Here is a 27,468-nt window from a genome sequence, read left to right as displayed (position 1 = left end):
CTATTACAATTGCATTGAATGAGAAATAGTATTATTAAAGGCCATGACTTCTATTTTTCATAGGTAAGAATTGTAGATGCTAAAAACATGTTGGGACTTGTGAATTACTCCTTATTTTGTTTTGTGTTACATTGATGTGAAACTTTGTTAGTTACAGTAATGCAATTTCTGATTGAGCACACGAAATATGTTGACTTTATCAAGCTTCAGCTATGCTAGCCATTCTGTGATTATTTCATGCTTCTTAGAATAAAAATTAAAACCCATTACATAAATAAACCACTATACAGTGTTGTCAATACTATTTATGCTAGGCAATCTGGTAATCAACTAAATACATCGGCGATATAATATAATTATAATATAATTTATAATTTGTAAATCGGCGTAAATAAATCTGGTAATACCTGAAATGAGTAAAGAAAAACAACTGCTTATTTATGCAAGATAATTCATAATTTTATTTGGGGGGTGGGGGGGTGGGGGGGTGTTATATTGGTTGGGTCTGATTACCCCCTAACCCCCCTGGAAATTATGCCCCTGACTAAATTGATGCCAGTCCAAAGAAATGAGAAGTGAGATCATGACCAAAATTATTGGGATTCATACACAGACGACATAAATATCTAATAAAAATTTCATTGCACACTCACTAAAATAGTTGTCAAGATATTCCTACAAGTATCAACCAAAATATAATAATAAATGTTAAGTATGGAGATTGCCAGCGTGAGTGGGTTTCACTCCAATGATGACAGTGGATTTGTGCTAATCCACCCAGTAGCTGTTGAAATATTTGTTGTTTACCAACCAACACATATTACTCTTCCTAGATTAACTGCACTAGGGGAAATAGTTCCTAAGCAGCTTCAAACAGGCTACTTCCCTTCATGTAACCATGCCACTTCTTTAAAAGTTATGAAGAGCAAATTTTAGACCACGTTTGGTTAAAATCTCAAAGTTTAATTTTGAACAAAGTAACTCACAGTTTCTGCAAAGTAAGGCCACTCAGGAATTTGTTTAGTCATGCTGAAATACATTATATTCTGAAATGACAAATAATATAATAAAAGAAGAAGAAAGCTTTTGTTTTTTTCACTACTTTATTTTCACTGTAAGGAGACACAGCAGAAGAAAGATTCAGGCATAAAATATTAACGCTAGACTATTCAAATGTCACATGCAGGACCTGTTTGCATGAGCCTCATAACTATGTCAGCCCCTGTTTGGGCATGATAAACAGTGTCATCATCAGGACAGTTTGTCAAATGACAGCATGTCAGGCAACCATTTCATCTGCTGTTGCTGGACTGTGACTGAAAACTTCCATCATTTCAGACACAGAGCTGTTTTCCAAAAGCTGTTTTCATTTGGGCATATCCTTTGTCTCAAACTGCCTCTTGGGATTAAGGCTGGAGTGTCATTATGGAAAATGATTAAAAGAAAAGAGGGATAAAAGTACGGTGCCTTGTTATAGACACCATTGAAATGCAAGACCGTCCTTGATGCACAAGTCTTTGGTCCTTCACAAGATTTTGTTGTGTTTGTGATTCTGTCCGAAAAGCTGCTATTCCTCTAGTGTCCTTATTAGAGAGCGCAGGTCTTCTATAGTAATGGAAGGTGCACTCTGTGTCAGTTTATTCTCACCTTGTGAAAAGAAGTGCCATTTTCTTTCAGTGGATATTGTATACCTATTTATTGCATCCTTTATATAATCAAGTTTAGTGAGTATTATGGAATCAGACGGTCCCAGTATTTGAAATGAAAGGTGATTATTTTGTTTTTCATCTGAAGCAAGCCTACAAGACGAAACCTTAAATGTCAGTATGACAACGTTTCTTCCCCCTGCCCCCCATATGGCGGGGGCTTTACTTTTCCTAAATTTGGACACTGACATTGCAATCTGCAATTAATTGAATGGATAGTATAAAATTGTAATTAATCAGATTTCCTTGCAAATGACAGTAGAAGCAGAGGAAAAGGGCAGCAAATATAGCACAGCGCAGGATGACAGGGGGATTATGCAAATGTTAGAAATGAGAGTTGCGTACTGCACCCTTTGTCATGAGGGAAATGTCAAGAGGAGTGATTTGAATACTCATTAACCTGAAAAGCCGTGAGAAAAATATTGTCAGAAGAGTTTTTCAATAATATTGAAAATGTTTCAATAAACACAGGCTATTACTTACTTATGTAAATTCACCTTATGATTTTATGATACTATGGCTATAATTAAGCTATCACTATGACAAAGACAGAATACTATAGTCTGTTTAATGAATTGATTCTTATTAATACAGCTTTGTTTTGCTGTGATAGTAAGAATTACTAGAACAGGTAATCAATTCAGAAAAACAGATGACAGCATTATGTAAATTTATAGCTTTGCATTATAAAGTGTACTATTCCAATTATACAATGTGTGGAAGAAAGGAAGTCAGAAGACCGGAAGGAAGAAAAGACGCAAGGGAGGAACATATTCCTGCACCCCCGGTTTAACATGTCAAACACAGGAAATCCTTAAGAGGACTTAGACAGCTGCTCCTTCCACTTCAGGCCTTGTTAAGTTCTGATGAGTGCCATATTGGGCTTCCGAGGGTAAAAGAAAACGTTAGGGGATTTTTCTCGTAAACTGTACATCCACCCATGTCCTTGGTATTATACTTGAAACCCCAGCACTGTTCACCTATTGAAATTATTTAAACTACCTTATCAGCACTAAATGGCCAAAGGCAACAAGACTAGAGGCCACAGAACCATTCAAAGGCTACATTTAGATTTCAGGATTCATACATAAATCATGTTGAACAGATATAGAAATGAAGTTATCTAATTTCATTAAACTCATACTGTAACATTTTGATGGATTTCCAAATGCTTTTGACAATTTTAATTTAGTTACATTGTTATGCTGTTCTGTCTACTTAGCACTTCCCTATTTTCCACTGTTCATTACCTTGTTTGATTAGCACTTTGCACCACTTTGCAAATGATTTCATGCCTTTACAGCTGTCACAACTACATTTTCAAAGGATGCTTTATGTTACTTTCAACCACCTGGAACTTGATTCCTCAGACTGAAAATCAATGAAGGGTTTTAGCTGCAGGTGCGCAGAGAGAGAACGATTGTCAAGACTTTGCCACTGATCTTGTATTTGCATAATGTGCTTTATCTCTATCATGTCACAGAGAATTGCCAACCCTGCATTGCAGAATATCTCAAACTTTCACTGATGCCACAAAACACAATCTGTCGGTTCTCTTTATCGGGTTAAAGTTTCTCAGTTACAATATCTAATACTTTACTGGCACTGAAAAGTGAAGTTGTGCAATTCACAAATTTTTTTCTGGACATGCATTTAAAAGTTTAGAAGTTTGCATAATTGGCAAACGAACACATTTTGTGGATTTTATTAAAAATGAGTGAGTGAGTTAATAAAGAGATACCAATTGTTCATGGAGAAATTTAACATTTTCCACATTGTGAAAGTATAAAGATTTAGACCAATATGCTGATGCTAAAGCAAATTTAGAAAATGGGGTATACTTATCTGAGAATAGTTTATCACTGCATCACGGAGAAGGTGCAAGTCTTGGGCTCAGCCAATATAAAGTAAAGCTGCTTAATTACAAAAAAGATGAGGTAGATGGGTCCTGCTGCAGTGTTAGGGTATACTTTTGAACCATAACATACTTTAATAGTTCTGCACATTTCTGAAAGAAGCAAGGATATGTAACATTTTCTGTCACTTGAAATATAATTCTGAAAATATTTGACCATTTGTAATGGGCTTATGTACCAAACCAGAAGCAGATCTCTATTTATATCACTTTTCACTGATGTTCTCAGACTGAAATCTCTTACAAAAGAGCACTTTGCACTATCTATAAGAGCTACAAAATATAATGCATTTACTCAAGGGTAGAAACCTGATTTGCTTTTAAGTAACAAATTCAAAGACATGTCTAAACCTACAGTACATCTGTGCTTTTTAATACTATCATGATACGTGTGTTGATTCCTCTTATCTTTTCTTGGGGAAAATAGAACTGCAAATGTAACACAGTACTTTATCATGTAAAATTTTCTGTTAATGTGAATACTTAGTAATACTGAATATAAGGCTAACTCTTCAGGAAGTAGGAGAGGACTATTTTTTATTCATTAGAAATCTTGTTTATTAGTAATTGTGTCTTGGAGAAAACTGTTAAAAACAAGCAGTGCTTTCTCATAGCCAAACCCTATACATACTCAGTCACATTTGACACACAGAACAGTGTCAATGTATTGTCTAATAATCAAGCACTTTACTAATTACTGTGCCTCTAGTCCTTCTGTATCTAATTCTTATCAGAAATAGTGTAATTTAGTAGAAAAGAAATCCACAATTTATAGACAAATTAACCAATGAAAATGTGCTGCACCTGCTCCTGAAAAGCAAAGCAAAGCAAACACACCATTTATGACATCCAAAGGATCAAAATAACCTACGATTATATGCCAAAAGACAGAATGTCAACCACTATTTCATTTTGAAGCGTGTACCGATTACATAGTCTAACAGTGTGTGTAGGTGCAGGATCATTTTCAGAAATTCTTGGAAAACATAAGAATATGCCCCTCAAGGCCTTCTGTAGCTCTTCACCCAAACCCACTCATGATTAGAGAGCACCATTAATGTTTGCCTTGCAAGAGGAGGCAGTGCATACTTTAAACTCTTCATCTTTGGCTTAGAGATATATTCACATTAGGAGACATGCTATGCAGATTCTCCTTAGTAAGAGGAAAGTCCCGTGTTTGTCAGGTGACTCATTTTACCACAGTGCAGAAAACCTCATTTCACAGTGCTTAGAGGCCTGCCTTTGATTTATAAATCATTTGCACTCAGAAAGAAAATGTCATTCAGTCATTCTCAAATCTAACTCATAGTTACCCCAGAGCCTTTTTATTCAAGATCTGGGAACTCACTAGACGACATGCTATTCAGCAAAACTGCTTAATTAAAAATAAGACAAAGTTCTTTTCTAAAGAGTAGAAACACATTACCCAAATATCTACGTATGGATTTATGCAACCTTCGGTCAAATTGTCAGCTGCATATGGAAAAATAATAATAATAAAAAAAACCCCCCTCAGATTGATACAATTTAGAACTTCACAGTTGCTGAAAAATAGGACAGTGTTGGATTTCTCAACCTCCTGCTGACGCAGACAAATCATTTGTGCTTACACCACCGAGTTGAAATAATAATTTTAATGTATGTCATGGTAGTCAATAAACAGTGCTCTCGCTTGTTCCAGTAGCAATAACATTTCAAAACACATTTCTAAAAAAAATGGATGTGCTGAAACGTAAAACTAGGGTTCTTATGAATATATTTTAAATTTCAAATAGATCAAAAGCCCTACCACAAAATATTTGATATCTGATAATTGTTACTAAATTGACTTGACATTGCAAGTGCCGTGATTACATGATTTCATAAATAATGTAAAACGAATGCAGAGGAAAATAAAAATAAATATTCTTAGCAGTACATCTTCCTTTTGTTGCACATCTTTCTGATTCAGTGGGTACACCACTAACATTGACCCTAAACACTGAATAACCTACTTATAAATAATGAATAAAGGCATTAATAAGTTATTTCAATGATGCTTTTATTGAACAAGGTCAAAGTGTTTTTCGTCCATGTTTATACCTCCCACCCTTTATAACATCTTGTGCTTTCTTTAAAAAGTACACTGCAGTGGAGGCACTGCATGTTTACAGCACGCACTAACTTGAAGAAACAGTGTGGGATGAATAATATGTACAAAATAGCATGTTCTGTCACTGCTGCCCTCTTGCCCTCCATGAGCTTCCCCTGCACTGTGGAGATAAATATAGAGTGTGTCCACTTCCCTCCGGGATTTACAGTGTGCTGATATCAGAGCAAAGTTGCTGACAGATGTTGGACCAGTACTGGTTGCCATTTGGCTTAAGAAAATAGCCATGTCAACAAATACTTTCAGTTGATCCATCAGCTTAGAGGCCGGAGTGTAACAAAAGTTCCACCATGCTGTGGCCTTATATAATACTACTTTCACAGATTGTTAGCAGATTCATCAATACAAGTTTGAGTGGACCTTTTTTGTTGTTGTCGTTGTAATAGAGGCCAAAGATTAGAGCCTTGCAGTCAATTTAGCCACTAGTTGAGAGTACAGCCCCTGCAAATTGGTTCTTTCTATACCTTCTTTTTGATATTTAGGAAATAAAATATATATCTGTACCTGTACCAGGTTAATCATCTTAGTTTAGACTATTTAGTGTATGAATTTTGATAATCAATATGATGTACAGCACCAGTTAAATGGAATATCATGAATTAAGTGAATCAAAGGGGCAATGTGTTGATTCGACATGGTGTGCAAAACGTTTTAATTCTAATTTTTGTCATGCAGTTGGTCAAAGTTGTTTCCGAACATCCCTCTGCTGTTTCACCAAATTGAATTCACCCCCCAAAAAATATTCTAATGGATATTATAACATAAAAACTAGTTTATGTTACAATTTCTTATTTCTTTTTTCTTTTTTAACAGCATATAATACTTTATAACGTGCCTAAGTAACCATTAAAAGAAAAGCAGGACACATTTCATTGCTGACTACAATTCTAACAATAAATGTGTGGCAGGGTTAGATTTCGCGTTGTTACAAAAAGGAAAAGCATGCAACATCAAACATAACTACAGCCATCAAATACATCAAATAGTTTCTGTAAAAAAACAAAACTGATGTCCAGTACAAATGCTGCCAGATCTGTCATGCGAAAGTAGAATGTACTGGCCAACATTACATGAATAAATTCATATAGGCTTTTTTAAAAACATGTTTCAGTATCTATATGTGGCATGTGAATATAGCTTTTTGATAAATCCCATTTAGATTACAACATATTTTATTTGGGGTGTCTTGTGGTATACTATCATTATAGAAAGTACATAACACAGGAAGATACACCACAGTCTTCTTTAATCCAATCTAATTTCACACACCACCATGCAGATGTCTTTCTAATTAACATCAGAGCATATCCCCTTGAGTATGTTTGAAACCCATTATAAGACTACACAGCAATCTGGGAAATTGCTTTCTATCATTTTGTTTCATCTTATGCTTCTTTGATACCCAAATATCCAACAGTACCATTTTAGTAACATGGCATAGATTAGCAACTCTATTGCTACTGGGTTGTTGAAAAATCAAGAACTCAAAATGTTAAAAAGACCTGGCACATGGCTGTGGCTTCTGCTGCTTAATTGAATCAACATGATGCTTCAGGGTTTGGACTGATATTTTAACATAAGTCCAAGCTGACATATCCATCATGTCTCAAATGACATGTTTTATCTGGAAGACTTTGGCCAGGGAGTACACGACATTGTTTCATCTATCCAAGTTATACCTGAACTAAAAGATAGTGTTTTAAAGTGTTTTGAAAAGCTAGGTAATGGAAAACTGTCCTATGGCACAGACATAGCAAACTCTGTACTGTGTGTAAACCTTTTAATCATATTTGCCAGTTGTTACAGCTGGTTTAAAGAAACTGTGGGTGTACTCACACTAGGGTATGTGTGCAGCGTCCAAGCACATTTGACCCCCAAAGTTCAGTTTGTTTGACTAATGTATTCATTTTGCTCTATGTGAACAGTGCCCTGGGCCAGGTGTCCTGGCACTGTTCCTGGAGAGTCCTGGCCCAGGGCACTCTGGGACATATTTGTATAAAATATCTACAGTACAGGACTGTCTATTTTTATGGTCTCTTAGTACATATCTACTGTTCTCCAGTATAGATATTTATCTACTCTGACAGAAAAGTCAGACAGAGAGCATGTGTTCACTGAAATCTGAGAGGGGGAACTTGATTCGCACGAGCTTCACACAAAAAACAGTTCAGCCTAATTTTCCCAGCAGTACACAATAGTGAAGCCAGGACTCGTCACAAAATCTAGCCCAAAGCTGCTCCCCGATAATAACCTGATGAGTTATCCAGACGGAGCAAAAAGACATCATTGCGTCTGAAATGAATTTTAAAAGAAGAAACAATGTGTATATGCACACACATACAGTACAACCACATATAGGTATAATAACTAAGACTGCTTTTATGAAATGGGGCAGATAAAAGCTTTAGATATGAAAAATGGCACAGATGCTTGCCATAATCAAGACAAATTGCATTGATAGATAGGGAATAGGGGCCATTCATCTTCTTCCCCCAAATAAAAAAGCCATTCATGTTCATGTGCAGTCTCTGTCATGTACCGCGTATACACTTAGTCAACATGTTGTTCCTTTGTAATGTTTTACACCTGGTACAGGCAGGAGTTGTCTTTAATTCACCCAATCTACTGAAAATAGCAAAAATGGAAGAAATCTGTTAGTCTGGGCCATCTCTGCAGCTCTGCAGTATATAATAATTATAATGGGATATTATACTGTAATTGAACCCCTGAAGAGAAATTCATTTCCTTTCATCCCGTCAGACCTGCACACTGAGGTGAGTGCACAGCATCAGTGACAGAAAAGCACCTCAGGGACTTTGGGGTGGGAGATTTAGAGTCTTGCTCCAGGACACTTTAGCATGGTGGTTGCTCTAACATGGGACTGAATGTGAGCCTTTTCAAGCAGGGTCAGTCCCCTTAATGATTTCAGTGCGAGGTTTCCCTCTTTCTCTTCCCAGTGCTTCTCTCCCTCACACTCACTCACTGCATTCTGATAAGCCAGGAGAAACATTATCTGTAAAAAGAGATAATGTACCAATAACAAAGCGCTGCAGCTCATTTATAGTGACATTTTACACCACTGAATGGTCATGATTCTACCTGTACTCTTCTTTTTCTAGCTTAGAACCAATTCCATCCATCCATTTTCTCTCACTGCGCCGGTTTAAAAGCAGGACACTTTGCCAGTTTATAGCAGGCTTCTGGTGAACTGATTTGCATAAATCATGTTGTTTACAATTTACTAAATCAATGGGGTATTTTTTTTTAATCTCTGTGTACAGGTATCACCATGGGCTGGTTTTGTTTTTTTTAAGTTTCTTAATTCTTTGATCTCATGTGCCATTATCTGGTTGACGTAAACCACCGTGATCACACTACGGAGGCAGAGCATTGCTGATCTTTAGAGACTACTGGTCAGCACCATGGCTATACAGAGAACTAATAATGGAACAACACTGCTGTTCAAAGCAGATGGGATTTCAAAGCTCTGAGAAACTCAAGCTGGTTTTGTAATTATTAACTGATTGTGTATGTAGCCTAATAAATAATTTGCTGCCATGCAACAAAGCACCCAGGGTGTTGATGTATTCATTTAACACTGAAAAAACTGTCAAGTATCCATTGATAGAAATCGGCTCAACGTTAAAACTATAGAGGAAAAATTAGTTTGGTGATATTTCTCTCTATTTTCCTTGTGTATTTCTATCCTCCATATGAAAATGATGTCTGTTTGGTTAGGGCATCCCAATAAACTTAGTGTTTATGTACCTGCATCTTTGTCACGCTGCCAGCCTGGGGCTATTTTGTGCGCTTCTGTGCTACTCTTCACCAGCCACATGAGCTGAGCTGCAATCAGCTATGATGGTGGGGAATATTTAATGTTCATGGGAGCAACGTTTTTCCCACGGGTGTCAAATGAGAGGGAATATTAGTGTTCCGAACTATTAAGGGAACAGAGACCAGAGCTGACAGTGGAAGACACAAGAGGAGATCAGCAGTCTCCTGAGCAACGGATATTTTTAGAGGTGATTTTTCAATTTGGCTCAGAAGTTGAGAATTGTATAGGATAAGTGTTAGGAAACACATACAGCTCTTGAAGGTTTTCACAGTAGCTGCATCAGAAGTAGGAGCATTGCATCTGGCGTGTATTTGAACATTTGAAAGATTCATCAGGACAGTTACAACACTGAAGGTCAGTGTTTGGTGTTGAAACCCAGCAGTTCAGTCTCTTTCGCTCTTTCACTGATTGTTATTGTACAGGTAGTTTTAATGTAGCCAACAATAAAATGTAACTATAATTCAATATGTACCTGGAGAAGTACATTTCATCGTTTTCATAGGATTACTCTACAGTTGCATTTAGTTATTTCATAACTGTCTCTGCATGTTGTTGGTCAGCTTGCTGAGTTTAAGGAAAGTGTTGAAAAGTGGTGTACAGATAAGAAGGGGCCAGTCCTTCAAGGCATCCCTCTAACTACATCCTGTCTGATAGCAAGATGGAATCAGGCGAGTAGTTTATTGAAAAATCTGATTCTTGTAGAGACTGGTCTAATTTAATAATATTAATATAAAATTTGCAATAAGCAAGACCTATAATTAGGCCAATTAAAAGCCACTTAGGTTGTGTAAAAATACCATTCATGAACTGCCTGGCATAGCTGAATCATATATTTATATATAAATATATTTCTCTGCATTAGTCTATAGTCTTTTTGGAAAATAAAAAAAAGTATCTTGCTCAGTGGCTGCTTCCGTCTTAGGATTTGAGCCATGACTAAAGATATTAGTCAAATAACCATATCTTTAGTCATGTTATATAACAGTAGTAAAAAGAAAAATAAAGAGGAAAAAAATCAAATGCATAGATAAATCAGTGGTGAAATAAACTGCCATGTGTACCCTAGCGCTAACAGAGTTACACCAGTGGCCCCGTGGAGGACCCAGTTTTGTGCACGTCCGGTCCTTCTGGTATTCTCTGTGCAAGTTAAACAATGCTGCAGCCTGCCGCTGTGATGTGAGAAGAGAAGAAAAGGAAGGGATGAGTGCTCTGCTTCGATATAGCAGATGTTGTGGGAATGGGGGACTGAAGTACCAGTGAGGCAAAGACATAGAGTCTAATGATTGATAGAGTCTCTGAGAGCCGAGCTGCTGCAAAATTTCCCATGTGATGTGAGTGTAACGACAGCGAGTTACGCAGATAAACCTCTGTTTCACTTTAATCAAAGACTGAACCGTCAGGAGCTTTTATTTTGTAAAAAGATACGTAAATATCATGACTTATAACATACTGTACAACCTTTCCTACATACTTCTAAATATTTGATTCCACTTACCGTTCACTAAAACAACCCTAGATTTACACGCATTAACCTTTGTAGATCCATGATTAAAACTACAGGATGGGAAGCACAAAGAGAGACTGTGAATAACCATTAGAGGTTCATGGTTCACTACTTTCAGTACTGATTGAAGCCAGCAATGCCATTTCAGTTTTTAAAATTGCATAGTGTAACTCTGACTCTCTGTCTTTTTGTTAAAACTGAGGACAGAGCTCATCATCGGCAACAGTCAGGTTTCTTCATGCTCATAAAGAATGCATTTCCTCCATGACAGTAAAACACATAGCAGGAGCCATCTGAATCTCCTGCAGATTCAGAACACTAACTACTTTTAGTGAAAACCTACTCTTAAAGACAAACTATAAATGGACCAAAATGGACTGACAACCTGTCAACATTACTACAAACTCCAAATCCTCTCCTTAAACACATCTAAACACAGATCTGTCACTCCACTATTACATAATGAACTCGCCCTTTTATTCAGGCTAGTACACTAACCTTGCCCAGTGGTTATCTACAAGATTTACTTCTAGGACTGCAGTTATACTGACTAAACAGACTGATGACAGTTTGGTTAACAAGGCTTACTGAGAAGACATTTTCAGAAATATTACAATATCATAACTTCACATCAGATTTTGGCAACAACAGAACAGCCAGTATTGCTCGCTACTATAATCAATATTGAACAACTATGTGAAACGTGTTTAAAGAAAGTCTTCCAGATCACTTTGTGAGCAGTGTGCTCTAACTGCTCACAAAGTTTTATTGGCTTGATAAAGTAGTTTGTTGTGTAATCTTGCAACACCAGACAGCAAACAGATGGCTTTGAAAACATGCCTATGCCACCTTGCCTGAGTAATCATTACTCTTCACAGAGAAACCTACCTTACAACGTGCTCAAAAGCCAAAGCGTAAAATAAATAAACTTAACTTCACCTGCCTAAAATATAAATTAGGAGTGTTATGATGATGTGGAGTATAATGCCATCTGCTTTGGAAGCTTTGAAATTCCAGATTACTAAATGATGACTCGGTTAATTGTGATATTCAAGTTGTGCTTTTTTGGCATGTAAAAACAAGTAAATTAGATGTTCAGATTTGATTGAACTATTGCTTGAGTGCAGAAGGAAACATTACTTAACAACAAGACATCAACCAGTGCACACAACAGGATGAATCTGTTTCTCCAGTAAAAGAACTTCTAATCCATTTACTGAAAAGGGAATTTAAATGTAAGCCGGAACTGCTGTGTTGCACTCATGACATGCATGACCAGCAGAAATCTATACATGAAAAACAAGAAAAGGTTTCAGTAGAACAGCATTGTTATATTTTCTCCAGGATAAAATAAAACAATAGTGCAAGCCAATGACTCATCTCCCGTTTGACTTAACCAAATGTGACTTTTTGTAACCATGAGTCAAGTAGCCCAACGTCATTCATTTCGTGGCATCCTCTATTTTTTACTGATATTTCCACTTTCACAACCTATTAGTAACTGAGCAGGGGCAGGTTTTGTTTTATGGTGTGAGTATGACTGCCATGAACTGGACTAGGGGGGTATTATTTCTGCATTGATTGCTCATTGGGCGGGCTTTGTACTGGGTCCCGAAAGGGAAATTCATTAGCATGTGCATATTCTCCGTGGCATTTTGGCAGGGTGACAAAACAATTATCCTGAAATGTTGCATTGGGAGTTAAACAGCCTTAGCTTGTTGGTAACCAGGGGACATCCCCTCTTGCCTTTAGATTTGTGTTCAATAGAATGTAAGAAGGTGTGGATGCTCTTTAAATTGATCCATGGAGAATTGCTGTAGCTATAAATTGGTACATATATTCTTTCATGATAATTTCCTTGGCAAAACCCATCAGCCATTCCCACATTCTTGCAATTTCATCATGGCTGCTGATGAAATGGATTCACCCTTTACAGTCCTCAGTTAATACACAATTCTAATCTCATAAATCTCTTTTCTTTGCGTTTCTTTTTTTTTTGGTGGCTCAGAAGTTAGAGTGTGTTGTTTGCTGTTAAGAAGGTTAGTGGTTTGATCTACAGTTTCTACATCTATAATTTATGTTAAAGTGTCTTCGGGCAAGCTAAAGAAACACAAGTAGCGCTTTATTCATCCATTTGGGTTTGCATGTGTGCATGTGTCTGTGATTGCAGCTTGTAGTGCAGAAAGCGTTTCAAGTGCTGTCGGAGTAAAAAAACATATTATAGTCCATTTACCATGGAATAAACTAGGAAAGGGAAAGCTGTTACTAACTAACAAACCAAACTAATGTGATAGTCTAGTTACATGGTTTAAATCTGCTGTGAGACTGAACGTCTCATAGCAAGAAGGTCTGAATCTGAGAAAGGCCTCTTTATTAGGTTGATTAGTGATTCTAAAAAAAATGTTGGTGTGACAATAAGTGGTTATCTGTCACTCTGGTAACATCTCAAAAAATTACATTAAAAAAAATTGATGACAGGGTGTACACCAGCATGAGAGAGTTGAGCCAAGGATAGAAAAAAATCTTTGTGCATTGAACACATGAAAATCACCAAATTACAGGAACAAATTGTCACCAGTTGAATGTTAAAATAAGATAAGATGAGATACCTTTATTAGTCCCACAAGGGGAAATTTCATTAAACTATTTGTATGTGTCCAAGTGGTAAAAGAATAATCCTTCCACCTGCACAGCACTAAGCAGCTGCACTGTCATTCAACCGTTAGAGCATCATGTACTGTGTCATTACAGTCATCTTGTTTTACGTAGAACCAAGACAGTCCACATTTTTTAAATAAAAGTAAATAAATGAGGAGTAAAAAGAGTTTGAAATTTACTGCAAAATTTCTACCCTTGAAATGTATTCAGTGGTTAAAACTTTTTTATTAAAACTGTTGTTTTCTAGGATGAAATAAAGGCCAAATTGGCCAAAACTTCAATAAGCTAATGGGATTTTTCAAATTATTAGCTTCAAAGAGTCAGCGATGCAAATTTCAATACTGCATCCAATTTTGAAACAGCGTTTCAGTTTTCCGCTTCACTATGCCTAAAATATAACAGCCGGAATTTGCTAGTTGCTTTTGCTGCTGGTCATTATCTAAATAGATAACTAATCAATATCACAGGACAATCTTGTATATTACCCCGAAACAATTATCTGACTAACTGAATTGGAAATTGAAGTAACGTATTTCATTTCTGTTTCTTTTTTTCTACTTCCCTTTCAAACGTGGTACAATCCTGGGACAAGTACCAGATTTTTTTTTTAATTGAAACAATCCATGTAATAGAAAAAAATGCAAGAACAAAAGGAAACAGTTCCCAGTTAGAAAATGTATGTAGTAGCGAATGCTACTGCCCCCTGGTCTCACTGTCAGAATCATAACCTGAATTGATGGTTAGTCCCGTCTCCAAAATGCCTTCTTTTTGTCCAAGGAAAACCTTTTTTTTAATGCCTTGCATCCCTCATTCCGTGAAATATTGCACCTGTGCACATTTAATAGTGCATTTATCATAAAAAAAAAGTCCAGAAGATTGAAAAAAAGATATGGGTTAAAAGAAGACAAAGGCATAATTTGAGTTAAATTGCATCGTAAACATGTTCTCCTAATGAAACATTTGGAAACATTGTTTTTGTTTTGTTTGTTTTTTCCCCCCCCCAATCAGGTGGTTTGTGCATTTCCCAGTCAGTGAAAATACCACGTGAACCAAGATCTGGAGAGTTTGACAAGATTATCCGGAGGCTGAGCGAGAACCCCAATGCTCGAGTAGTCATTATCTTTGCCAATGAGGATGACATCAGGTGAGTACAGCAGAATCCTGAGTACTGTCAAGTAACATAATGTTTATCCAGACTTATCTCAACTACTGTTTTTAACACTTGCTTAACACCACATACCTATTTTTATGTCATGGGAAATAAATTTAAAAAAGATATAGTTCTTCAAGAAATTCAAAGCTGCACGACGAGCAGGCATGTGTTAAATCAGCGGGCTAATTAGCAGGTAGCTCAGTAGGTACAGTGGCCGCCCCATGATTGGAAGGTCGGGGGTTTGAATCCACTGAATGGCTACCCTGAGGTACCCCTGAGCAAGGTACCGTCCCTACACACTGCTCCCCGGGCGCCTGCTTAGTGGCTGCCCACTGCTTCACTGAGTGAATGGGTGAAATGCAGAGAAAAACAAGTAATTTCCCCACGGGGATCAATAAAGTATATATCATTATTATTATTATTATTATTATTATTATTATTATTATTAAATCAGAGGTTCCCAAAGTATGGGGCCCGTTGGGAGCACGCACTGGGCTCTCCAAATCACGGACCTACAGAATCCCACATTCTTGATTTTTAGTTCACAAACACTTCTTGTAATTACTAACTACTCCTGACATTTTGGAGATGTTAGCTCTTTATTAGGGGTGCAACGATACACAAAATTCACGGTTCGGTTCGATACTTTGGTGTTACGGTTCGATATTTTTTCGACACAAAAAATGTTCATGTCTTTTTAATTTGTCATTTATTAAAATTATAAATATTTATATTTTAATTCAAAAGTACAGTTTTTAAATTCAATGTTGCTGAAACAACAAAATAATAAAAATAAATAAATAAATCTATCTGATCGAGAAATCACTCATCTTTGGAAAAGAGTTTATAACAGAGAAATGGCTCTTTCCAAAATAAAAGCTATACTATACGCTTCTTCTGGGCTATATTCTCAGCAGCATATTAAACATATCATGTCCCCATAAGGAGAATCACGTGCTAACGGCTGTCTAAATGACTCGGGTAAAGTTTGTAGCATGAGTGCTTGTTGTTTTTGTCTGCTTCCACGTGTCTTTGCACTACGATGATGTCGGCGTAAATGTGCAGTCATATTCGTTGTGTTCCCACTAGTGCTGTCAGCGTTAATCTCGTTAAAATGACATTAACGCCATAATGCGGCAAATCTCCGTTAACGAGTTACCACGGATCGCCCCGTGCTTGGGGCTGGACGGCGTCAACACGTTAACAAGCTAACTGCGCTAACGCACTAGTTCCCACCAATTGAGCATTGCGTGGCACATCTGACATACTGTTTTACTTTTGTCCATGACGCGCTTACCATCAGGGTCATACGTCACATGAAAACTAAGATAGTTCCAATCGCCAGATCTGAAAGAGGGTGGGGGAGGTTCAATTTCGGGTAGCGTTGAGGCAGTTGCCATGTTGCAACGAGCTTAGCTTCTGTCTTGCTAGCTTGCACTGCGCTCAGTGGATCTGCGCTCAACAGTGCAGCCTAGGCGGAGTAGTCGAACGCAGATCCACTGAGCGCTCAACACAGACAGCATCCTCAGAAGACAAGTTGATAAAATAAATAAAACATTTTGTATTGTTCGATGCATATGCATACCGAACCGAAAGCACTGTATCGAACGGTTCAATATCGATACGAGTATTGTTGCACCCCTACTCTTTATACAGTAAAGTTACAGTGGGATACAAATGATATCAGGCTGATCCTGCTGTAATTTGTTCCCCGCTTCATATCACGGACAAACAGCATCCCACAGTTGTTTATGTTTTTGAACCCATTTTGCACAGAGGCATTTTTTGAAAAATGTATTGATAGCAATGTTGAATATTATTACACAGGAAAAAAAACAAAAAAAACCCAGCTACACGTAAAATAATTACACTGCCTTTTAAAATAGAGGGACATTAACTGTGTGTGTATATGTAAGCGTGTAAAAACGGAAGATAGTAAGGTTAACAGTAACAGTATTTTGTCTCTGCCATTCTGCAATTCATCTCATGTAAACAATAACGTGGCGCACAGCGTGACATGAAAAAAGGCACATACCTTTGACGTTGCGTGACAAACTCTGTATTCCTCGTCCACACGTAAACGCAAAACCTGACTTTTAAAAAATCTCAATTTGATTCGAAATTGATTCGAAATGTCGTTTACGTGTGGACAAAAGGCCCAAATGCATAAAAACAGCTGCACTTTCAAAAATACCTGTGTAGGTGTGGACGTAGTGTAAAAGAGTTAGTAGTTTATTATATTGCTACCTGTAATTTATTGCAGTTTACTTTTGTTTAATTGTTTACTAAATGTTTGGGTTGTGAAATAAACCGCAATGGAGTTTGAAAACAAAATATGGGTGTGTGTGGTTGGAGGGTTTGTGCTGGGGGGGATTTTTCTGGTGAAACAAAGGCGGCCCAGCATAAAAAGTTTGGGAACCACTGTGTTAAATACTGCAGACTGTATTAGAATGTGTGTTATAGATTTATTGATTATATTACCTTTCTAAATATAATGTCCTACTCAGATGCTGATATTTATGAGTTACAAATCTGAAATCTGGTTATACTTGAATATGCTCAGTTCAACAAAATTCTATTTTTTTTGTATAGCTCACCAGACTGAGAGCCTATTAGAAAACATTTGGCCATAGTGAGGAATGGAAACCCCCCACCCCCACACACTTTTAGCAGGAAAAATCTCACAGACTGTGGGTGAGGGAGCACAAACTTCCTCTGTGTCTGGTCAGAATGAGGGAATAGCTAAGAGAAAAAAATAAACAGCATAGAGAATCAGCAAACAGGGCAAAGCACAAAAAGAAGGCAAAGTTAATGACATGCATTACTGATTTTCAAATGCACAGGAAGTGAAATAGAGGACAGGATCAGAGAGGTGTTGAGTGCAACATCAGAGGTCCCTCAGTACCCTTGGTCTTATACCAATGCTGTCATAGCTACAAGAGACAAATGAAATAGTTAAAACAAAATCTAATCATGAGTATCTACATTTATTCGAGAATTTTGGTAAAATATAATGGCTGATGGCTGATTTTAAAATAGAAATACATGAAATAACTTGCTAGTTACCGGAATCAGATGTTTTTTAGCTGATCAGCCATGACCAGTTACAGCCCATTCAGCTGAGTGTATAGTCAATTGACTATTGATCTGCCGTAGCTAGCATGCACCTGGCCAGAAACATTACTACTGCATTGCCTCCATTCAGACCACATCAACTTAACTGTTCCACTCAGCAGCAAAATGCTGTGTAAGCTCGTGATTAAATATAAACAAGATATTACAAATGTAACATGCAAAGGGCTGTAATTGTATCTGGCGGCTGTAAAATGCTAATGCAGTAGCCGATAATTGCTTAGAGTAGCCTCTGCTGTTTCCTCATTTTCAACTCTCTGCCAATCTATGTATAAACTCAGTCAATCCTCACTCTTTATTGTGTTGTAATAGTTTAATTTAAAGTAATTGGTGTTCAACATTTATTAGCTTCAACTCGTACATGATGTACTGAGCTCACACAGCGCTGTTTGAGATACACAAAAAAGCTGCACACGGTGGGTACTAACACCAACATCAAAAACCATGTTGGACATGTAATTATAGAGCAAGCCGTAACATGTAAAATTTGTTAGATAAAGTCAAATTCATTTTTAATTAAATCGTATTTGAACAAATGGCTCGGTAAAGTAACTTGGAGCACTTTTTTTCAGAGAATTGTTTTGACTGAAAAAAAACATAGAAGGAGAAAATTGTAAACTGTAAAAATGTATTGAATCACCAAAGTTTTTATCAAGAATAAGTCTGTACATCTAAATATTATATATGTTTACTAAAAAAGATATAAACCTTTCACAGCAAAATGTTTTTTATCCAGCTACGTTTATTTATCCCTTTCAGGTACAGGTTACTTTGCAAGCCCAGAGTTTCTATATAAAGGGTATAACAACATACAGCATACCCAACAAAACCAGTCAGGTTTGTTAATGCAGCAATGAATGGTGATTCTGTATCACAAGTACTTATATACTTAGTGTGTCAGGGAGGGATTGACTACTTTGCTTCATTTTATGATAATATTTTCAAAATAATTTTGAATATTTCGTCCATTCACCCATATCCCTTCTATCCTGGTAAAGCACTTTAATCCAATTTGGCATCTGTTCTGCTGTCCCCAACTATTACAGTATACAACAGTAATGTTAAAAGTGTCCCCGCTTTTATTTGCAGGGAAACAAATGTATCAATTACAATGTATTATCTACTATCAAGATGAATTAAATTAAATAAATTGCTGTAGGCTGAATTAAGAAAGAAAAAAAACTTGTGGCTTTGTAAGGGGAAATGTTTCCCTGCAACCATTCAGTAGGCCAGTGTATTCACAGTGGAAAAGGGCAGTGATTTGGGGCAGTCTCTTGATAATGACCGGGGCAGACGTCCCAGTGCTCATTGACTTAATCCGGTCCTGATAACGGGTAATAGTCTGGATATATAGTAATTACAGAAAGCCAGAGGGATCACAGTACGGCATGCCTTCTCTATCCTTGAACTCAGGCAGTGTGAGCCTTCAGAAGACTAATAGGAACCCAAATTGCCTACAAAGAAGGTATAGGAGACTGTGAGGTTTTGATGAAGCCCTTTAATATGATACAATAATTATATTACACTGCTATTTCAAGGTCATAGAAGTATAAGAAATAATATTTGCTGGGTAGCCTTTCACAGTCTAGATAGGTAGGTATGCTTGCACAATATAGAGATTACTCTGTGTGGAAATAACATGACCTATGTAGTAAATACATACATATAAAACTAATAAAATTAATTGTCACTGTGTTAGCCCTGCGACAGACTGGCGACCTGTCCAGGGTGTACCCCGCCTTTCGCCCTATGACAGCTGGGATAGGCTCCAGCGCCCCCCGCGACCCTGAAAAGGATAAGCGGAAGCGAATGGATGGATGGGATGTAAAAATGTAACATTGAATTTTATTAATTGGTTAGTTTGTGCATCATTTTGTCATTTTCAACACCTGAAATTTATGTTTGACTTTACCACAGGTAAATAAAATTGCAGTGCTTCTATAATAAATATGTTTACATCAGCACTAAATTAAACGGCAGTGTTTAATGTAAAATGTGACCAAGTGATCAAAAAGCAAGAAATGCAAGTAACAAAGAAAAAACAACCAAAATATCAGATTTGTTGGCAAACTAGCTATATAAAGATTTTTACTTCAACATAATTCAGATTTTAGACCTTGTAAATACCATTTAAATTGAGTTTGGAACTGAACCTGGACTGTGAAAATAAATAGGAAGTGTAGGTGCTCATTCATGATCGCGAATCAGTGCCTCTTTACTTCATACTGCATTATTTTATATTATACTTCTCAGTCTGTGTATTCATATCACCATTACTGTAATCTCCTGACAGTGAAAAAAAAAAATCGATTTCTCTTTTTTTCTACATGGTGGGCATAATTGCATTTTAAGACATGCTCATTTCACTAAATGTTGGGAGACCAGACTCAGAAAAAATCATTACCAGTCAAATATAAAACCTCGCAGTCATAAAACTAAAGTAAAGAAACAAAGTTAGCTGGATGAGTCACTGCTTGCCAAGTCATTTTTTTTACAAAGGTAAAAAAATGCTAACATTATACCCTAGTTTTACTTCAACTCGAATTCATGCGAAAACAACATGCACTGTGAAAATCTGAGTAAGCTGGTGGACACTTTTTGTGCTATATAAGGGCTGGTGTAAGAGTTGGTAGCTTTTCACATGCCAGGTGGCTGTGCTTAAATTTTATGTCACTATGCTTTCTCGATGCAACTCTGCTGCTGCAGCAGAGCTTCTTGGCAGTTTTTTATGACTCCCCAAACTTACATCCATTGGCAACAAGCCTGGACAAATGTGGCAGGGGTATCATTCTGCCACAGCCAAGAAGAATTCCACTGCACTGGGAAGGAATAGTGATTCTATGATGGCTTTTCAATTTTGCTAAACTGCCTGAGTATAAAACTTTGTCTTAGAATACTCTAGTCATGAAACAGCCTGATTAAACACAGTATGAACATATGTGTAGGAAATATATCAGAGAACAGCATTATTTCTATGGAACAAGTAAACATTACTTTATTTTTTTGTTTGTTTCAAAGGCGTCTCCTTCAAGCAGCTAAGAAGGCCAATCAGACGGGCCATTTCATCTGGGTAGGTTCAGACAGCTGGGGATCCAAAATTTCACCAATACTGCACCAAGAAGAGATGGCAGAGGGTGCTGTCACCATTCTACCCAAACGACAGTCCATCAAAGGTATCTGCACTGCCAAACTCTACCTCAATGCTCAAAATATTTAATTTTCTTTGAAGAAAATCTTAGTTTGAAGTAAATTCTGTATTAATACTTGCACTTTACTGCATGTTGTTGGTGTATGTTTGCCTCCTTTAGTAATCTCCATTCTACCTTGAAGATACCAGATTTGACAAAAACAATTTTTAAAATCAGGGCTTTACAGTGTTGATAATTGCCTTTGTCACCTCAGTAAAAGGTTAACTCTTAATGTTCACTTTTGAAAAATTTTGGATTACCATTAACTGAATTTGTGCTGTTGCTGTTGGATTTGATTTCAGGTTTCGATCGCTACTTCATCAGCCGAACGCTAGAGAATAACAGAAGAAATATCTGGTTTGCAGAGTTTTGGGAGAATAACTTCCAATGCAAGCTCAGTCGTCATGCTATGAAGAAAGGATCTGGTATCAAAAAATGTACAAGTGAGTCAACATTTATTGACAGAGAGGGCACTCTGTCAATGTACAGCTCTTGATCAATGGCCAAGTTTATTGACTGGTTCTGCTGTGAATACATTGTGCGTTTGTGTGTGTGTGTGTGCGCGCGCGTGCGTGTGCGTAAGTAGCATGCACTGCTAAATTTATTTGTCATCAGGGAGAATGCAATCAGACTCTTCTAATTTAGGCTAAACGTAATGGGTGTGGATAAGTGAATGGGAATCTCTAATTTTCCAACAGAAATTAATGTGGCTGGCTAGTTCAATCTGCAGTGAGTGACAATGGCAATCACAAAGCTATACCACCAGATGTGCTGAAAATATAATCAATACTAAATCCAGTTGTCCCATTAGAAACAAGCTTTCAGGTCATTAAAATCAGTAGGTTATCCAGGCCTGTTTGCCACAGAAAAGAAGTAGTTTAAATCTGGCACCTTTAATACTTGTAGGCAATCAGTTTCTGAAATAGCTGCCTATATATATTAAAGGATCTTACATAATCAAACACAAAAAGCCATTACTAAAAAGGCTGACTGTTCTATACAACTGAGATATGTTCAATGCCCATCTATTGAGCCTTGATGACTAAAGACACTCTGTGAGTGATAATTGCAGCTGGGGATAGAAAATGAGGGTTGTGTCTTGTCATTTCCTTTTAAAACAGGCAATATTACATTAACTCCCCTTTACACAGTGATTGGCCAGCTGTGTGACGGCGTGAAATTATCATGGTTTCAGTGTCTCTTACAAGATCATTTTCTTTCTCTCATTACAGAAAAAAATTGTCGTGTTTCTTATTTACAGCAACACTCTAAATGACCTCCAAGAAATTGCAAAACCAAAAAATGTTATTGTCATTTAACCTACAAATCTTCTTAAGATGTACCTGCTTGGAACAACACTGTCCCCTTTTGATAGATCAATACATCATACAAAATAATTGTTTGTAAGCATAATACACTTCTAGTCCACTTATATAAACTGCTTAGAGCTTGGATGTAAATCCAACCTATTAATCAGCTTCAGTGATATTTTCATATGACAACATTAGAACAATGACAAAATGTGAAACCTGATAAACCCACAGAGAAAAACCTCCACTCGTTTTTTTTTAATCAAGCTTGTGTTTTGTTCATTTTCACTATTCTTAAAACAGTAGTTTTCTAATTATCAATTAATTCTATATTGTGATCAAATATGTCCTAGGCATGGTCACTACCTAATTAAATGTGACTTGTTTCCTTAGAAACAAGTTATGAAGAATCAGAATTTATTCAGTAGAATTGGTTATAGGTTATAGAATGGTATAGAACATAGGATATATAGGACTTTGACTACAACAAGGTAAAAAAAAAAATCAGCAAAAACACTGCCTTAACTTCTAGCAACTAATCAGTGCAGTGCAACCAAAAACTTGTATGAGTGAGGGAAAATGAGAAGGTAATTTGATATAAAACTGGATGCTAAAAAAAGAAGAAGGAGGAAAATTCATTCTAGCACAATCAGATTCTCAGTGGAATCAATGACTCAAGATCTGACATAGAAACAGTCTCATGCTAATGTCAGTTTAATGGTTGTATTCATGTCAGGTGCCATTACCAGGAAAAAGCAGAAAGCTGGGTAATCTCAATACTCTAATGTGCATGAGAAAAATCAAATTCAGAGCCACCAAATTTCAGGACATTAATGATGGTTCTTTATAAATGACGAACTGAAAAGTGTCTGTTATGGCACCAAGATTCAGAATTAGACTCATGTATTACGTAGACACGTCTTATCCTATTTTCATTGCATCAGTTTAACAATAACAATTCAGATTAATGTCTAAAACATTGGTCACCTCATTTAGAAGTATGCTAAACATGTCATATACAGTAAATTGTTCTGGACGAGATGCCTGCGTGGTCACAATTATGCATTCTGTGACTGCTTTCTGCAGAAAAAAGTGACTGTCATCTTGCGTTTTGCAAGCTAAACACAATTCTTTCATTTGGAAAGATAAAGACAGTTTATGCGTTTTTGTAAAGTATGTAACTTTGTTACAGCTGCATTTTTGTATTTCGTTATTTCATCATTGTATTTCATTAGCAGTATAATGCATAACTACCTATTTCTAAAGTGTGTGGTAACAGTAAAGTTCAACAATATAATTTCAGGATTTTCCCTCCCACCAGGCGATGACGGCTTTTGTCTTAATTCCAGGTGATGTAGAACGCAGCAACCTCAAAATGCCACCAAATAACAAAGGAACACATTAAATTAGTAAAACAGAACATGAGCTTGAACATGCAAGTTAAACAGTACCACGGTGACTTATTTATAGTCTCTTAACAACACTGTGTTCTTGGTAAAACAGAGAGATGCTTCAAACAATCCACACTTTCATGAGATTTCTGTATTTATCTGTTGTCATGGTGGCTGCTCTTGAGCTAAATTGCTGCTGCCCCTTTCTTCCTCTGAGTAGCCTCCAAGGTACAGCAAATTTTACAGGCAAGAGTTGCAGTAATTTCACTCAGATTCTTTTGTAAGTACTGTCACTACTACCCATTGTTACTTTTGCAAGAACAATCATTTCCTGTTCCCACTTCAAGAGTTTCTTAGTCACTGGAACACTCAACTGTAACATATCAACATGTGTGAGTTATCAAGAAACATCTTACAACAAACAAAAGGAAATAATTTAACCCTTAAAACCCTGTTGTTCCTGTGACTGCTTTTTATAAATTGGAGCTATGTGATATCACTCAAAAAAGATCTGTGAAAAAATAACCAACCAACCATCAATATGATTAGTTGAGCATGTAATTATCCCATTTGTATGATATCAAAGCATTTAATCACACAATGCAAGTTACTGACAAGTGATTTATGTACCATAACAGCAGGGTAGTAGTAGGTCATCTTCCACAACCAAAGCATTAAAGGATATTTGAGTTAGTGTGCAGGGGAAACAACGGAGAGTGTAGGTATGATTCACATTCTACTGCTGTCCTCATTCCCAGTGTTCTTGTATCTGTTGCCACAAAGGACAAGGTTTATTTTGCAGCTTCAGATCCACATTGTCACCTCCGAGCCACAGGTCATTTTACTGTTACATTCAACAACAAAGCCTTATAGAAAGCTACCTGTAAACAGCCGATAAACTGAGACTATACTGTCCTCCAGTTTCCCCACTGTTTCTGCCATTATCAGTTCCATGTTTGGTGTCACTGATACTTGGAGGTCCCAGAACAGAGCCATACCACCAAATATAAATTACAGCAGATAGAAAAACAATCTGTGCTGACAGAATGCAGTTTAAAATGATGTTGGCAGACAATAGAAAATTTAACCAGCCACAATTCTTGAAAATCTTCAAAACAATATCGCAGAAAGAGGAAAAGCAGCACACACATTTTGCTGCATTTTAGTTTTTGTTTTTGTTTTTTTACACTCTCCACAAAACTTGAATACGTTTTAGGTCACATTTATCCTCTTTCATAGGGTCCCGTATTTTTATAATCACCAGTTTAAAAAAAATAAAAAATCTTACTAAAACTTTGGACAGTTTTTTTGGGGGGGTTTTTTGAAGGGGGGGGGGGGGGGGTTGTTTTGCACACAACCATAAAAAGCACCATAATACTCCCAGTTACAGAAACTAATTAGACCCCATAGGAAATCTGAAAGGTTCACATGTGAAATGCTGAATTTGCAGAATTCAACTTTGCCTTCTGAGCTATTCACACTTCACTGTACTTAACAGTATTTCATGCTAGTGAACCGTAAAACATGATCCTGTTTTGCAGAGCAGGATGAACAAGAAATGGCTGTGAAAAAGCATAGACTTGTGAAAGGAGACAAGTCAGTCATAGCAGAGAGACACTGCACAGTATGATACAATTATACTTACCAGTAATGAGCAGGGAAATATGAATCATAATTTCTTTAGGGTGAACAGACACTCTAGTCCTCAAATCTGCCACAAATACTGTTACAAAGCCATGACACAGCACTGTTTCTTTACTTGTCTATTTGCTAAGTCCCTGGGCAAGATACTGAAACCTAAGTTGAACCTGATGCATCCATCAGTGTGAAGAAGACTTGAAGAGTGAAAAGCTCAAATTGAGTAGAAAGGTGCTAAATCAGAACGTTGGAAGCTAAAGTCAGGGAAGCCCAGAGATTGGTCCAGGATGAAAAAGAGGTACAAGATGTCCAAAACTCAGACTCAAGAAACTGCCAAAGCAAGGCTCACAGCTTTGGGCACAAGGCTGAAGAGATATGCCAGAGAAGCTGAGGTCAACAGAATAAATGACCTGTCCTCCAAAAAGCACTCTCAACTACAAGGGAACACTAATACAAGGGCAGAGCTGAAACTGAGCAATATTGGTTGAACATCTGGAATAAAGCAGATGTTCAAGCAGACCACAGCAACCTCCCTCCAGGTCCAACCAGACAAACTAACCAGAGCACTGCCTGGATTTGCTACAAGAAAGCCTATGATTCAATGTCCCACACATGTATATTAGAGTGCTTCAATCCATTCAACAGGAACTGTGAAATAAAACACAGTTGTTGTCTTGTACAACTCCAAGGTACAAGTTACCATCAAGAGTTGAATATACAGTGGGGCAAAAAAGTATTTAGTCAGCCACCGATTGTGCAAGTTCCCCCACCTAAAATGATGACAGAGGTCAGTAATTTGCACCAGAGGTACACGTCAACTGTGAGAGACAGAATGTGAAAAAAAAATCCATGAATCCACATGGTAGGATTTGTAAAGAATTTATTCGTAAATCAGGGTGGAAAATAAGTATTTGGTCAATAACAAAAATACAACTCAATACTTTGTAACATAACCTTTGTTGGCAATAACAGAGGTCAAACGTTTACTATAGGTCTTTACCAGGTTTGCACACACAGTAGCTGGTATTTTGGCCCATTCCTCCATGCAGATCTTCTCGAGAGCAGTGATGTTTTGGGGCTGTCGCCGAGCAACACGGACTTTCAACTCCCGCCACAGATTTTCTATGGGGTTGAGGTCTGGAGACTGGCTAGGCCACTTCAGGACTTTCAAATGCTTCTTATGGAGCCACTCCTTTGTTGCCCGGGTGGTGTGTTTTGGATCATTGTCATGTTGGAAGACCCAGCCTCATTTCATCTTCAAAGTTCTCACTGATGGAAGGAGGTTTTGGCTCAAAATCTCACGATACATGGCCCCATTCATTCTGTCCTTAACACGGATCAGTCGTCCTGTCCCCTTGGCAGAAAAACAGCCCCATAGCATGATGTTTCCACCCCCATGCTTCACAGTAGGTATTGGTGTTCTTGGGATGCAACTCAGTATTCTTCTTCCTCCAAACACGACGAGTTGAGTTTATACCAAAAAGTTCTACTTTGGTTTCATCTGACCACATGACATTCTCCCAATCCTCTGCTGTATCATCCATGTGCTCTCTGGCAAACTTCAGACGGGCCTGGACATGCACTGGCTTCAGCAGCGGAACACGTCTGGCACTGCGGGATTTGATTCCCTGCTGTTGTAGTGTGTTACTGATGGTGACCTTTGTTACTTTGGTCCCAGCTCTCTGCAGGTCATTCACCAGGTCCCCCTGTGTGGTTCTGGGATCTTTGCTCACCGTTCTCATGATCATTTTGACCCCACGGGATGAGATCTTGCGTGGAGCCCCAGATCGAGGGAGATTATCAGTGGTCTTGTATGTCTTCCATTTTCTGATGATTGCTCCCACAGTTGATTTTTTCACACCAAGCTGCTTGCCTATTGTAGATTC

General features: G+C 37.4%; 1 protein-coding gene across 3 annotated transcripts in view; it reads left to right on the top strand.

Annotated features, from left to right (window-relative positions):
- The window catches only part of LOC146550755 (metabotropic glutamate receptor 4-like), a 200,378-nt gene that overhangs the window by 136,791 nt on the left and 36,119 nt on the right, over nucleotides 1-27,468 (top strand). For all 3 annotated transcript variants that reach the window (XM_085261072.1, XM_085261071.1, XM_085261073.1), the window contains 3 exons: nucleotides 14,779-14,914; nucleotides 21,074-21,228; nucleotides 21,546-21,686. In XM_085261072.1, coding sequence (XP_085117198.1) covers nucleotides 14,779-14,914; nucleotides 21,074-21,228; nucleotides 21,546-21,686 — 432 coding nt within the window. The remainder of the gene's footprint in view (nucleotides 1-14,778; nucleotides 14,915-21,073; nucleotides 21,229-21,545; nucleotides 21,687-27,468) is intronic.

Source organism: Mchenga conophoros, linkage group LG20 (assembly GCF_057382185.1).
Source record: "Mchenga conophoros isolate Kocher_MC1m ecotype Shallow Benthic linkage group LG20, M_conophoros_male_GT1.1, whole genome shotgun sequence".
Taxonomy (NCBI): Eukaryota; Metazoa; Chordata; class Actinopteri; order Cichliformes; family Cichlidae; genus Mchenga; species Mchenga conophoros.
The sequence above is the reverse complement of the archived record's forward strand: the minus strand, read 5'-3'. Positions and strand labels throughout refer to the sequence as shown.